This window comes from Rhea pennata, chromosome 4 (genome assembly GCF_028389875.1).
Source record: "Rhea pennata isolate bPtePen1 chromosome 4, bPtePen1.pri, whole genome shotgun sequence".
Lineage (NCBI taxonomy): Eukaryota > Metazoa > Chordata > Aves > Rheiformes > Rheidae > Rhea > Rhea pennata.
The window spans coordinates 72,721,504-72,736,084 of NC_084666.1; the positions used below are offsets into that span (position 1 = coordinate 72,721,504).

The window sequence follows — 14,581 nt, forward strand, 5'->3', positions numbered from 1 at the left end:
CCAGCTGAAAACCGGAAAAGCTGATTTTGCTGGGTGAATAAAACTCAATTATAAGTTTTGCTGGCCAATATTTGACAAATTCTATAAATATTATGTCTATAAATACTGCTATTGTGACCAAAATAGGAGGTGAAACACAAAATAGTAACCTAAGGGAACAATCCTTCCCAAAACAAGGCCCTACCCATTCAATGTAAGGCAAAAATTAGTATTAGACAGTATTACAAATCCTATCCTGACTTTCACATAAGAAAATTGGGAAATGCAACTTTATTTACTATTATTATACTATTATACTGTCACCTGCATGTTATAGCATTTGTCAGCTACTCACTAGCACCATCATTTTTTTAAGCACACAATAATAAAAGTAAAGGGCAGCTTCTCCATGACTAATTAAGTGTTCTTTTACTAAAATAAGTACATCAACATGCACACAATTTTTCTAATGAAGTTATTTTCAAGGAATATTAAACAGATGTGAAGAAAGGAATTTGCAAAACCGAAAGCATGCACATGACTCTTACTGCAACAACAGATAAATAAGCTACTTTGTAACAAAAAAATTCAAATAATTTGTTTTTAAATGTAAATTTAGATTCTGGAACAGACCACAGGCAAAATCTTGCGTTACTAGTGTAAATCCCAATTATCCTTTATATTTACAGTCAAATAATCAGAATTTAGCTCCGTTATGTTCCTAATAAATATACATCTATTGTCGAGAGCGAAAAATAAATACTATGAAATTCAGTAACATATATGAAGTACAAGTTACCAAATGCACAATTTTGCCCAAACATCAGCAGGTCTCTTACAAGTCATTACCAAAAGTTTCTTTACGCACAGAAGAAAATTTGTCATGGTAAGTCCAGCCTTCTTCTTCTATAACTTAGGATATCATACCTCCTTACAAGCTATACATGGAGTGAACTGTTACATCGCAATTCCCTTTCTTTCTCCCAAAAGGTAAGGACTTAGCTGACCACACTAGCAAGCTCCTAAATTCTTTTGAAGTTGAAAATAAATCTTTCCCATAGGCACATGGTCCTAGAATTTCTCACTGTTGTTCCAGTTTCTGTTAAGCCATATTTAACTCACTCTTCACATCTTTAGGATACACTGAGGATCAAATATTCTAGCTTGGATGAGAGAGGCATAGCACAGCAACACAGAAGCCTGAAATGCTAACGGAAGATTACTTCTGCTAGCCCTGGAGCTGGTGGGAGAAAAAATAAGTCTGAAATCACACCAATCTTCAGGATTATCTATTTCACACTCACTTGCTTAGAGCCTCAAAAGACTGTTAAAACAGTCAGGTGAAGAAAGCAAGCAGAGGTGCTCTAAAAAGGTGCTTTTCAACACAAGAACTGTTCTCATTCTGGTTGCGAGAAGCAGGGAGGAGCAAAGCCACCGCAGCAGCTCTCCGCCAGCCAGGGCATCCCCACGTAGCAGGGCACAATGCAGTGCAGTGGCTGCGGCAAGCTCTGCTCTTGACAAGGGAGGCGCACAAGGAAACAGGGTGAACAAAGATCAAAGCCTGCCATAAATGCTGTCTGGAGACTCAACCCAAACCAACTTACCTCTTCCCATATAAACATCCATAGAGGGAGGCTTTAGGCAGCCATATCCAGGAGCCTTTTGTGCTCCAAGGTGAGCTGTGGGAGCAGCAGCAATGTCGGAGGAAGGTCATGCCAAGGCTCTTTACTGCAGCCCCCCCACCTCACGCTGGGGCTGTGCTCTCATGTTGGCTTCTGACCCTCCATGGCTCAGGGCCTTGAAGAAGCCCCACAAATACTGCATGCAACAGCTCAGGTCAACATGAATAGAGACAACACTGATTCAGGAACATTTACCCACTCTCCTCCCTAAACAAAAAGCATGTTTTCTCCTAGTCCATTCCCCTAAAACACACAGAGCAGCAGAGGAGCTTCTCCTCCATTCAAAGAAATAGGGCAGCAACATGACACGTGCAACTCAGAAATCTCCTATCCTCTCCTCTATTTAGGACCCTTTTGGTATCTGCTGTCTTCTGCTCACACAGTGGGGGTTGGAAAAAAGAACAACTACTTCATTTCAATTAACTAAAAACCCCACAAGAGCAGCTTGTCAGCCACATGGCCATCTCTGCTTATGCTGCTGTACACCTTAATTTAATTCCACTTAATCCAATTCATTGTCTTAAAGTGGTATCTCACTTAATACAAGAACTTCATTCAGGATTACTGCTAAAATACAGCTCACAACCCAAAGGTCTTGTTCATTGTGAGAGCTGCCTCCAAAGCATACATGCAGATGTCTGCTTGGCCTTTGTGAATGTAGTACACTGTCAACAAATACAACTTAAATTAAAATAAAAAAGTAGTTGATAACCTTAGATCACCAGTAAGATCACCTTCATTTAATTAAGGAAAACCAAAGTGTTTTGGTTGCACATAGCCCTAAGCTTCAAATCATGTGTTTAAAGCATATATACAATTACTCTGTGACGGCTTCACCTGAAATAAATTATGTACAGCAGAAGCTCATTCCAGAGGCATGGGGGTTTGCTGGCCAGTACTTATCACAAAATGGAATCAAATCATTAACATCTCTGGCATGTGATAGCAAGAGGGAAACATTTCAAAGAAGGGATACTTGTTGCAGTCTTGTTCATACAATTTCTCTCCTAAACAGCAGTAGAAAAACCACTACATTAATCTTCCTGGATGCTGCAGTCATGTTCCACCACTGCTCTAGCTACTTAAAGAGTACAAGGTAAGTATTGTTAGCTTGCTTTACCGCATGATTGAATTAACAAATGGTATGTGTACTCAATGTATGTCCACTCTCTCAATATGGGATTTGTGCACCAAGCCAGTCATTGCATCCGCTGAAGCCACAATGAAAATATCATGCATTTTTGACTAACACAGCAATTGGGTAGCTTAGTTTTGAGAACCAACCATTTATAGATGTGAACCACTCGACTGTCTTGTGATACCTTCAGATGAAACAGAATTGCAAGTGAGAAAACAAAAAGAAAGCTTATTTTATAAACAAATCCTTTAGATTTTAAACCTATTGCTAATCTTGGCCTACAGGGCAGCCTGTGAATTTGCTACACGTGAGAAGTACACAGTGATTATTTGGATGTCAGATTCTACACTCATTGAACAAGAGAGGCCTTCTTGCAAGCGGTTAAAGTAACTTCATTATTAATTTTTCTATTCGTAAGACTCCATGAAATTAAAAAGAGTCAAAAAGCTGGTATGATTTTTCTCTCTTTTTTATCAGCCAGAATAAAGACTTAGCTCATCAAATCAAAGGAATTATGCCAGAGTAAAGTATTTGGGCCATATAAATCAAGTATGCACTAATAGATTTTCTAAGTGATTTTTAAAAAAATAAAGTTCTTCAAAATTATATCATTACTACAGAGCACTCAATAGTAACAAAATCTGCTTGTAAAGTGATAAAATACCAGACATATATGCCATTGAGTAAGTCTTACCAGACCATCACAATTGCTAATAGCAACAGAAGCTCCAGGGATGTCAGTTATGTCTCCAACATAGGCGCAGTTGGTCCGCAAGGGCTCTCTTTTCCATAACCTCTCTGAAGTAGTTATGGTGTGACTTGTGTTCCCAGCATCTTTTCCATTTCCAGTTTCCACAGAGTCTTCGTACCATTCCACTACTGCCTCGGGAGCCACCAAACGAGTGTTGGGTTTCAGCCTGAGGTGGAACTCCCTTCCAAAAGCAGTGACGTTAAAATACAGTTGTTTGGGGCTTTGGGATACCTCCCTTGTTGATCTTCTCTGATGATTTGCAGAGAGAATATTGGAGATATAGCTTCCATCTGCATTGGTACTGATTGGAATCACTAAACCAAACGGTCTTGGTCTGCTTTTTGGTAATTCTGCCAAGAAAAATATCCAACACCAAACTAAAATCAGAACCAGGGTATGGAACAAACTTGAAGAATGAAGAACAGACGCATGACTAGACAAGTGTATGTCACTAGAATAAACTGTAAATGCAAAGATACAATATGTCATTACACTGACTGTTATGGGCTACATTCATTTCAGAGAACACTCAAACTACAGTTAATTTACTATACAACACACAGCAGTTACTATGTTTTCAGGTTTAATTTCAATTGCAATGCGTGTTGGATGCCCTGACTCTCATCCCTTTATCCCCTGTTTAGGTTCACTGTTAGAATTACTCTAAATCATTCATCTCAGGAACAGTGAAAACCTGTGTATGTTCAAAAAAAAAAAAAAAAAAAAAAAAAAAAAAAAAAAAAAAAAAAAAAAAGGACAGAGGACAGCATCACTTCCAACACCATCCATACCACTTAGGTATGTGCTAAATTATCTACTTGCTAGCTAGTCTGGACAGAAGCAAGACCAATTTAGTGTAGGCAAATTGAAGGTACACTTTACTGGTCTCTCTACTTACTACACTCAGTCTTGCATATCTTCACTTGGGTACCATATCAGCAAGACCTTTGCTATTCTTAACAAATCATTTTTTACAACAGAAATGCTTGTACTATTTTTATGTAAACTCAGAGAGAACACATAAGAAAAAAAGAAATATGTTTAATGCATCATCATGTTAAGCAAGATAAGATAAACCAGTAACAATGTGAGAACAAGCATATTCCAACATTAGGCAAATAATATGGACAACATTAAGCTGAATGAACCCAAGAAGCTGTGTCCAGTCAGGCATCTCAAAAAGAAAAAAAGAAAAACCCCACACCATGGAAGCTGCGATACACATTAAGCACGTGTAAAACATAGTTCACATGCAAAAAATTTTTTTTTCATAAAATTTATATAGCACACTCTGAAAATATTCATTTATATTTATCTGGAGAGTTTTCTGGGTTACAGGTTTGCTTAATAGCCAAAGAAGAGGTAGCCACCCTTTTGAATTCTCTTATAAGAAAAGCCATGGCACTCTTACACATGCCTTAAAGAACTGTTTGCTCCTGTTGCAAGACCTCCATTAAAATTTTGAAAATAAAGTGCCATAATTGATATGTAACTGCAGTTTACATGTATATTTGCCCCATCTCAAAAAGCTAAAATACAGATAGAGATACAGTTTCTTAAATATAGTCATTGCAGTGGTGAAGAGCTATGGTATCAACTGATTGATGTCAGCCCTGGTATGAGCAATAACTCTTCCCTCTACAGATCTTCTCTAACAAATGCCCTTACCCAGAAACTTGCTATTCCTCTTCATCTTTGCATAATTTTAATAACAAGAGTTCAAAAAAAATAGAGAAGTTAATTATTTTTAAAAACCTTTATAAATTCTTAACTAAATCCTGCACCTCACTACAGCATACAGATGCTACAAAAACAGCAGAGCAGCACTGTGTGGACAGCACTGCCTAAAGAAATCCTGAGGTAAAACTAGAGTAGCTCAATGACATTACCCATAGCCAAGGTAATATGTCCTAAGCACAGAGCAGTGCCTCCTTCTAAGGAGAAGGCACTACTGTAATATCTCTAGCAGTCTCCAGGATCTCCAGGTACCCGATGGTGCAGTTAGGCACGGCTGAGGGCAACCAATTGCTAGGAAAAGTTATCCCAAAGCTAATTAATTTAGCAGAGATACCAGCCAGGTCAGCAAAGCCAGAGCGGAACATAGATAACAGCAATTAAAGCCACGTTGGCCTATCATTTGCCAGTGATCCCCACTGGTCAGATCAGGACTCCTGTCTCATTAGCAGCAACATTAGCTGACTGGTAAACTTCTAATTGGGTTCTGAATTTCCCTAAGTGAATACAATACTTGCTTAAAATAAGAAAGAAAAGAAAAAAAGTCCTCTCTTTCTGTATAGCAGTCCCTTACTTGTAGCCTAGAAATAGTACTCTTAGCCTGAGAGAATAAATGCTTCCCTCTCCACCCTCCTGCTATTCTTGGACATTGATGAGAAAAGGAAGAGACTCTTCTTTTTACATGGTAGAGATAAAACATCTAATAGGAATTTAACTGCAAACACCAGGTAGCCATTCTTAATTTACTCAGAGAGGGGCCTCTCTCTCTCGCTACAGTTATTACTCATCATGCTTGCTGCCCCAAATCAGAATACACAATATTTCCCATTGCTCTAAACTAATTTTACATACTGTAACACAAGTCTATCAAATTAGTTTATCTTTTCTCTGAGACCTATGTAACCCATGAGTAATCAGGGTATCAGGTGTCCAATTTTTATCCTGTAAAAGAAGAAGAGCAGCCAGTCCCAGGCCAGGTCAAGCCACGGGTCAAAGCACTGCTAGAGCTGGGCCAGAGCCTGATTCTTTTTATCTGTGTATTAGACTTGATGTGAAGGTTTACTAAAATCACTTTGTTATCATTTTGTAATCACTCAATACAAAGAATTAATTCCTCCCTCTTTTCTTCCTGAAAGAACTGGTTAAAGCAATATTAGAACGATATTAGTGATACTTTTATTTAAAAGGACTTCAAGATTGAGTAGCTCAAACGTTACTACCAAGTACTAATGAGAAATCCTCAAATTCATAGAATGAATGAAATTAACTAAATTTTACCCATTCACAATTTATATCACATTTGAACTGAGAATTTACAGAGGAAAAAAAAACTCAGTAGCTAATTTCTCTCTCTGAAGCAGCAGCTGCTTATTTTAAGACTTACGCTCTGAACTAATAACTTCAGTAGGCAAATGTACCTAATGGCTTCACTTAAGTGTTTTTCCTCGCAAGTATTTTCAATTCCAGTTACTGACCCAAAATAACTAGAAAGAGTGGGAAAAAGAAAAACTTAATTTCAGCATTCTGCCTCCAGTGGACAGTTGGGCAGCTGTATCTCCCCATCATCCCAGAGACTGAGCACTTCAAAGGAGGCCACTGTGGTCATCTTCGTGGCATATTCAGCACTGCCCTGGCGTCATCAGGTACCAGTCAATAAGAGCGGACTTGACAGAAGAATAGCACATGGTACTGTCAGAAAGTACAAGGACGTTTAACATTTTGCTACATTAATATCTTCACATAACATGCAAATGCTACATCTAAGCCAGTAAAAAGGTCCTAATAAGTCAACTGTTCTGAAAACTTTCTCCATGACCTACAGCTACCAGTCAAAGTGGGATTTTCTGTAGCCAATGCAACCATTTTGCTATTACACCTATAAGAGGAGGTTCTAAAACTGGTATCCCTAATCTCAGATAATTCCCATTTAAATCACTGGGAATTTTGGGTAAGCATTGCTAACCTAGCTCCTTAGCGATGGGACTAAATCAAAACTCTAAAGTCCTTTCTATTAATTAGACCAGGCCAACAACAGGAGACAGAACTGCTGGGCTGCAGCTCCTAACTGGGTCACAGCAAAACTCCAGATCCTCACACTCCTCAAGTTTCAGGGATGAGGTTTCTTTCACAGACTGACATTCCTACTTTTACCTCACTGAGATTCTTTGGGGCTTTTTTAAAGCGGGATGTAAAATGCCAGAGACCACAGTCTGGTGACCAAATTCTGCGTTCACTGCACAACTGAGAAATGACTTTGCACATCTTGCAGCAGTATTCCCAGGTTTCTACTTGTGGGGGCAAAAAAAAAAATGTATTTTTGCTAGTAACAAGAGCAGCCAGCTAGCCACAGGAAGATAGGAACAAAAAAAATTTTTTTTTCAAGTTTTTGAGTCAGCAGAAACACTTCCAGCATCACTAAATGCTGAGCTAGAAGAGGAAATGCCTCTTCTTCAAAGGTAATTAAAATTAAACATGGCATGACTAAATACTGAAGACATCTAAACTCCTCCACTGACTTCTATTACCCCTTTTTCCATAGACACCATCATCTCAGGAAATGCTATTCCAACTGTAGGTGTTCTCTTTCCTATACAAAAATTTCAGAGTCATCCTGTTCTGCTAATTCACAGCTTACAGTAATGATCAGAGAATACAGAGAAATAGAAAAAAAAAAAAAAAACACTTAACTGAAAATTCTCTTCATTCTTTCATCTGGCTTTAAACTGCTGCTACACTTGCACAATGTGTAAGTTGAAAGGAAACACTCATGAAAGAACATCACATTCTTTCATAATGTGCCAAAACATAATTAGTTAGAGAATGTCTCTGAAAAAGAGCCTATCCATAATTTTTTCCCCAAACACAAACGAAACTGAAGAATTAACACTACCAGCTCACAGGAGTTTTCTTTGCACTGTAAAAGTGTCGACAATCGACAATTGAGGTTCTACATCTTTTTTTCTTTTTTTCTTTTTTTTTGGAAAACTACATCTGGAAGAGCAGTATTTTTGTTGGCAGAAGATTTTAAGAAATATGTTGACCAAAAATTTTTCATGTGGGTGTCCACAGTAGTCTTCCAAATTCATAGTCATCCACCTGAGAAAGTGGGTTTCAAGCACACAGTCTAAATTAAAATCAGCTAAAAGCAGAAACTTCTGAGAACTCAGACAAATTATTTCTGTACCTAAATTTAGCTACTCAAGCACAAAGAAATTATTTTTCTTGCTCTTTAAGACATATTTAAACAGCAGCTATTGTTCATTTTTTTGATCTTTTCTTTGCTAATATTGGATGTAAACGTATTTTGTTAACAAGACCATCCTTTTTCCAGCCTTCGGCATTACAGACACAGGACTAACTCAAGTTTTTAACCACATGAGCTCCTTCACTCATTACCTATGAAATTACATCTCAGGAGTGAAAGTGCTGGCAGCACAATTTGCTCACAAAAAAAAAAAAAAAAAAAAAAAAAATCAGCTCCATGACAACAAGATGTAGATCAACTGCCATGTGCAGTAACCACCTGTCTCTTCAAACCACTAGGAGATATTTCAAAAGTAGGAATACCAAACTGGAAGCAGACTAAAGTTATACCAGTTAGTCTAGTCCTACGCTTTTTACCATAAAGCTGTGGCTTTGATCGCATTGGAATACCTGCCAGCCCCGTTACTTATTCTGGCATCACCCATTGCTGAACAGGGCGGGCAGCATTTAGAGGTGATCAGCCTGTGGCTCACAAGCTCATGACCAGTTCTAATGTTGCTCCAGCAGCAGAGCTACTTTGCCTAACCAAAAGCATCAGTTTTTTGGTAAGGCTGATGCTGTATAATCAAAACATGTAGCAGGAACCACCGGTAACATCCTGATCAAACTGACCAACATTGAGCTACAAGCCACATCCCAAATTGTCCCACGCTGATATGAAGGGGTGACCAGAGAGCTACTGTCAGCTTTCAGAGCTCCTTCATCTCTCTTGAAGGATGTATCTGAACATGGTTTGTAGGGTCAGCATGCTTGGCTACTTGCACAAATAGAGTGACGCTAACGTAACACCCCAAGAGCATAAGTGCATCTGCAACCTCTGAACATAATTCACAAACTATGATACAACCAGATTGCTGGATATCAAAGACATTTTCTAGTGGAAGCACTGGAAAGGACTCCTGAAAGAATTACACGCTATTGTAGGAATTAACAGGTCAGCACATAATAAAAGGATTGTCCCAGGTCTGGTAGATTAACTTTGCCATAGATAATCAAAATGGGATGAGCACAGTGCAGCTCCAATTACTTAGCAAAGTGCTTCTTAATAATGAAAAGAGATGGTACAGTACCAGATAGACAACCTTAGTAGGGATTTCATATTCCCTTTTTTCTGCCTTCATTGTAGGTGAACAGTGTCCAGAAATGAGGAAGCAGTTTTGGTCTTTGCTTTTCAATCACCTGAATCAATTCAGAACTATCATTCACTCTGTATTTAGCTGCCCTGTGCTGGCAGAAATGCTCAAGCAGAAAAAAAAAGTTTAAAAGGAGAGATGAATTTATTGAGAATTTCCAGACAACTCTGCACCTAAACAAGGATAAGGCTATGCAATGTACCTCAATACCTATAATACATTCCACACTGATATTCAAAAAAAATCTATATACTTTTATTTATCCTAAGTGGCTATTCAGGCTACAAAAAAAGATTAGCTGCTGACAGCAGCTAGCCCTGGGCCAAATCAAAATATACAAGACCAATGCAAACTGACACTTAACAGGGACTTAAAAGTAGGACAGCCCGTTTGGAGGCAACCCTATTGCAAGTTTTACTGTAGTCATTAAAGCTCTAGACTGAGCAAACCATATCTTTTCAATCAGAATTTTCAGGATAAAATATGTTAAATAATAATAGTTTAAAAACCGCAGTGCATGGAACAAATCCTAATGGCTATAAAGTGGGGTTTTTGTTTGTTTGTTTCCAGTTTTATTTTGTTTTGTTTTGAAAATGCAGATTCTCCCCTCACAAAAACACTCTAAATCCCTGAAAGACAGCACTGGTCACAGACAATCTAGTCCTGGTACACTGAACAAAAAGCCACCGAGCCACAGTACAGTTATGTGGAGGAGCAGACACAGACAGATCGGCAAGCGCTCGCTCACTGGGCACTGACCAGTGCTGACTTGCATCCGAGCAGGGCCTTGCTGGGACGTTTGGGAGGATGGCCTCACGGTGCAGCACGCACACAGACTCACTAGGCAGCACAGCTTTTTCATCTCCCGTCTGCCTCTCCCCAGGTAGAGGAGGGCAAGATTACAGCAACCGCGGAGGCTCCTGCCGTGCCGTGAAAACCACGCAGAACACCCGTCCCACACCAAGTGCACAGTCCTGTCACTCAGGGCTACGCTTCGGGGATCTGATTCACCCTGTACTGTGCAATATCAGGTCTCCTGTGGTTCCTGCATGCCTCAAATGCTCCCAGACTACAGCAATGCTGGGGCCACAAAAGAAAGAAAGAAGCTAAAGAAAAGAGCTTCATTTTACACGTTAAGGAATTTTGTCTAACATATAGTATAATTTAAAAGATGCATTCCCTGTGTAGCTTATGGTTACTAAAATTCAAATACAATCTATATCTCATGGAAACAATCAGAAATAAAACACAGAAGCAGCATACTTCTGGAAAAAAAGCTTGTTTGCCAGTTTAAACACACCTGGCGGTCTCTACTCCTATTACTCATCGATCACAACGGAAATCAACCACTTGGTTGGAAATCATGCACTTAAGAATGCAGTGCCAGAACTGAAATTGAGACAAGACCTCCGAAATTTAGAAAAATACTTGAAATTCTTTTCTGAACAAAACCTCAAATCAAAGCCTGAACTAAAACCTCAGAACTGGAGGTCTACTGGCAACTGGAAATACAATTGCCTAGGATCCTTTTTCACCGCTACAGCTCTTCTCAGCAAAGAGTGCCAAAGCCCGGCACAGACAATCGCATCTTACAACTTTGGCCAAATTGTTAAAGTGCTTATTTCATAACTGAGTGAACTAAGAAACAGGTAAGAGATGGCATACACAGATACTAACACTCTAGGAGAGAACCCGGGGGATATAATGCAAGCTTCTGCATCCTTTGACAATCTCTTCCATGCAATGGAGTGCAAAATTACCTGTTATTTTAAAATAGCAGGTAATCTACTGAAATTAAATTGCATGCACATGTTCCCAATTATATGAGGTTTCCTGTCTTCAGAAAATAGTTAAAGACGCTTAACATTCAACATGAAGTACTCTGCGGGCACTGATATGAGGCTTTCATTTCAGTACCATCATGGACACCAACTCTGTACTATCACATCTTATGTATTTATGCCAGTTTGTAAAGCAACAGCCAACAATTATCTTTAGGCATGCAGCCAGCATGCTGTGCTACCAACAGAAACACGCAGAGGCTTCTGCATTAGACTAATTTTTCCAGCTAAGAGAAAAGGTTGAACTCTTCCAGTAGAGAAGCAAAAGCATCTAATAACAACAGTTTGTCCTGGACAAAAGGAGCAGGCAGTTCCTTCTTGACACAAAAACAGAGAAAGACAAACTATCTGACTCAAAGCTGGTTTGCCATGTCTTTCAAAGGGGTGGTTTAAGCGCACTGCAATTTTGAACCTTTGTTGTTTTGTTTTCAAAAGGGAAGAGCAGATTTATCAGGTTGTGAGAACTGATAATGAGACAGCAAGCAAATTAAAGTCATGCCACATCACTATGAAGAAGCTACAAATGCTCCTGGCTGGTAACAGGGTGGGAGGACACAGGAGAATGCCTGTCTGCATAAAGATCATTTTTTTCCAAAAAAATAAACAGGTTCACTGAGCTTAGTTTTTTTTTACTTCCTTTGAAATAACAGGAATAATGGTTAACAAAGCTTACCTGTTTGGATCTTTTGTTCTTTATCAGCCTGCAGAAGAGAAAAGAAACACACACACACACACACACAAAGTTATTAGTATGATTATTAGGCAACGTGCGACTTCACAGTGTTTCTCGAAGGCTGAAAAGTTACTTGGTATGAATTGACTGGTTTTTGTATTTCTGCTTTTAGTTTCCAGGGATGGCATTTTTCCTTAACTGAATGAACAGCTGTTCTCTCTGATACACTAACCAAGTCCGTAATAAGTTTAACATAAATACAGTAGCTAAGAAATCCTGATTCTGAATGAACCATTCTATAAATCGTGACCCTGTGCCAAAAAAAAGGGGGGGGGAGGGAAGAAAAAAAAAGTTCAGTGGCCAAATAAAGGCCTTAAACTTAATTAAAGTGATGAGTTCTGAGGCGCAGAGGTGCGGGGGCCACGATAAGGCATGTACGCTGACAGGTCACCTTCACCTCGATGCCAGAGAGCAGCAGAGCAAACCAGACTTCCCCGGCAACAGCTAGGACAGAGGTGCCGGCCCGATGCCAGCGCCAGGACATCCACTCGCGTGACACCCAGGCTCGGCTCGTGGTGGCCAGAGGCACGCTGCACCCGGGGCCCTGGGCGAGGAGCTCACAGGCTGCCACTGGATCAGGCCCAGCTCCGGGGATGCTGCGTGCCCGGCTGAAGGCCGCTCCGCGTCTGGTACTCGCCCCGCCGGAGCGGGCTGAGAGGGGCGCCGAAACGCGCGCAGTGGAGGAGGGGGAGAAACACGCTCCGGGCAAGAAAGAGGAGAAGCCGGGAAAGGCTCCCGAAGCGCCTCCTCTGACCTGTCAAAGCCCGACCCGCGGCCCCGGGCTGGTCCCCTTTGACACGTGCGCAATGGCTGATCCCCCCGAGCGGCGGGCAGCGCCGGGACCGCCGCCACGGCAGCGCCGCCGGAGCCCCCGTCCCGCCGGGGCGCGGGGGAGCCGCTGCCCGGGCAGGGCAGGGCCGGGCCCGGGCGGCGGCGGCGGCCCCGGCTCTGCCCAGCCGCGGCCCCGCACGGCCCCCGGCGGCGCCGCCACTCACCTGCCGGCCGGCTGCAGCGCGGACCCCCACGAGCGCGGCTGCCACTACCCACAGGGACAGGAGCACCATCACGAGCCGGGGCGCCGCAGAGACCGCCGCCCAGCGCCACCGCACGCACCGGCCCCGCGCCCCTTCTCCGCTCCGCTCCTTTTTTCTTCCTCTTTTTTTTCTTTTTCTTCCCTCCTGCCGCTCCTCTTCTCGCCGTCCCTCGGGCCCCGCGCGGGGAGCGCCGCGGGCGGGACGCGAACCGGCGGGGGCTGCCGGGGGCGCGGGCTGCGGCCCCGCTAGCGCCGGCGCCCGCGCGTGCTGCCGGCGGGGCGCCCCGGGGCTCACGGCAGCCGGGCGGGCTGGGCGCGGGCGGCGGCGGCGGCGGGGCGGCGAGTCACCGCGCCGCCTCCTGTTGCTCGCTGCGCCCTGCCTGCGCCGCGCACCGCAACCTGCGGGGCTAATAAAGCCGCACCGGCCCCCGGGCGCGGCTCCGCCTTCGGCGCGGCCCGAGACACCGACGTCAGGGGCCGCCGCCGCCACCCCCGGCCTGGCGCGGCCCGCGGCTCCCGGCGCGGCCGCCGCAGGCACCCGGAGCCCCGGCCCCGCGGCCCCCAGCTCCCCTACCTGGGCCCAGCTGGGCTCCCCCGGCTCAGGACTTTGCACGCCCGCGAGTGCAGACACGCACACACGTCCAGCGCTACCTGCTGCTGCTTCGCTCCCCACTAACTGCTCGTGCTCCACAGCCACTTCATGCCCGTGCCGGGCAAAGGACGTCCACAAGGAAAGCTCTTCTGCACCAGCTCATCCTGCCGCTTGGCCCAGCCGGCAGGTGCCTCTCGTTGCAGTGGCTCCGAGGAGGGCTTCCCCGCTTTCCAAACCTGCCGTCACCTGTGGCACGGCAGCTGAAGTCCCGCGGACTCCAGCGCTACTGCAGCCCTACTGCAAAGTGACTCCTCTTCCCCCTGTTTGGGACACAGCATGCAACAAAACCTCTGCAGCAGCAAGACCAATGTCCCAGCCTGGACAGATACCAAAATGTATTCTTGGTCCCTTTTATTTGCCTAGAAGATGTCATGCACTTCAGGCTATGCAATTTTAAGTTGATAATAGATGCAACCAGGTGTATCCCTAAAGGGGAAAAAGACCTAAAAGCTTTACAAATACACTTTTAGGAGCCAGACATAAATCATTCCTAGAACATACGGTTCAGCAGTATTCAAAAGAGTGCTGTCGGAGTCAAGATTCTCCTCACCGATTCTATCCCTACGTGACTGCGCACACCCAGCTTTTCATCTCGGCACCATTTCTACACAGACGAAGGAGAAAACAATGTTAACCAGACC

The 14,581-nt window shown here is 42.9% G+C and overlaps 1 protein-coding gene across 1 annotated transcript in view; it reads right to left on the reverse strand.

Annotated features, from left to right (window-relative positions):
- ADAMTS3 (ADAM metallopeptidase with thrombospondin type 1 motif 3) overlaps positions 1-13,445 on the reverse strand; it is a 137,696-nt gene extending 124,251 nt beyond the window's left edge. The window contains exons 1-3 of the mRNA XM_062574257.1: positions 13,251-13,445; positions 12,196-12,223; positions 3,494-3,900 (exon numbers count right to left, since the gene is read on the reverse strand). Coding sequence (XP_062430241.1) covers positions 3,494-3,900; positions 12,196-12,223; positions 13,251-13,319 — 504 coding nt within the window. The 5' untranslated portion in view covers positions 13,320-13,445. The remainder of the gene's footprint in view (positions 1-3,493; positions 3,901-12,195; positions 12,224-13,250) is intronic.
- Between the last annotated feature and the right edge of the window lie 1,136 nt (positions 13,446-14,581).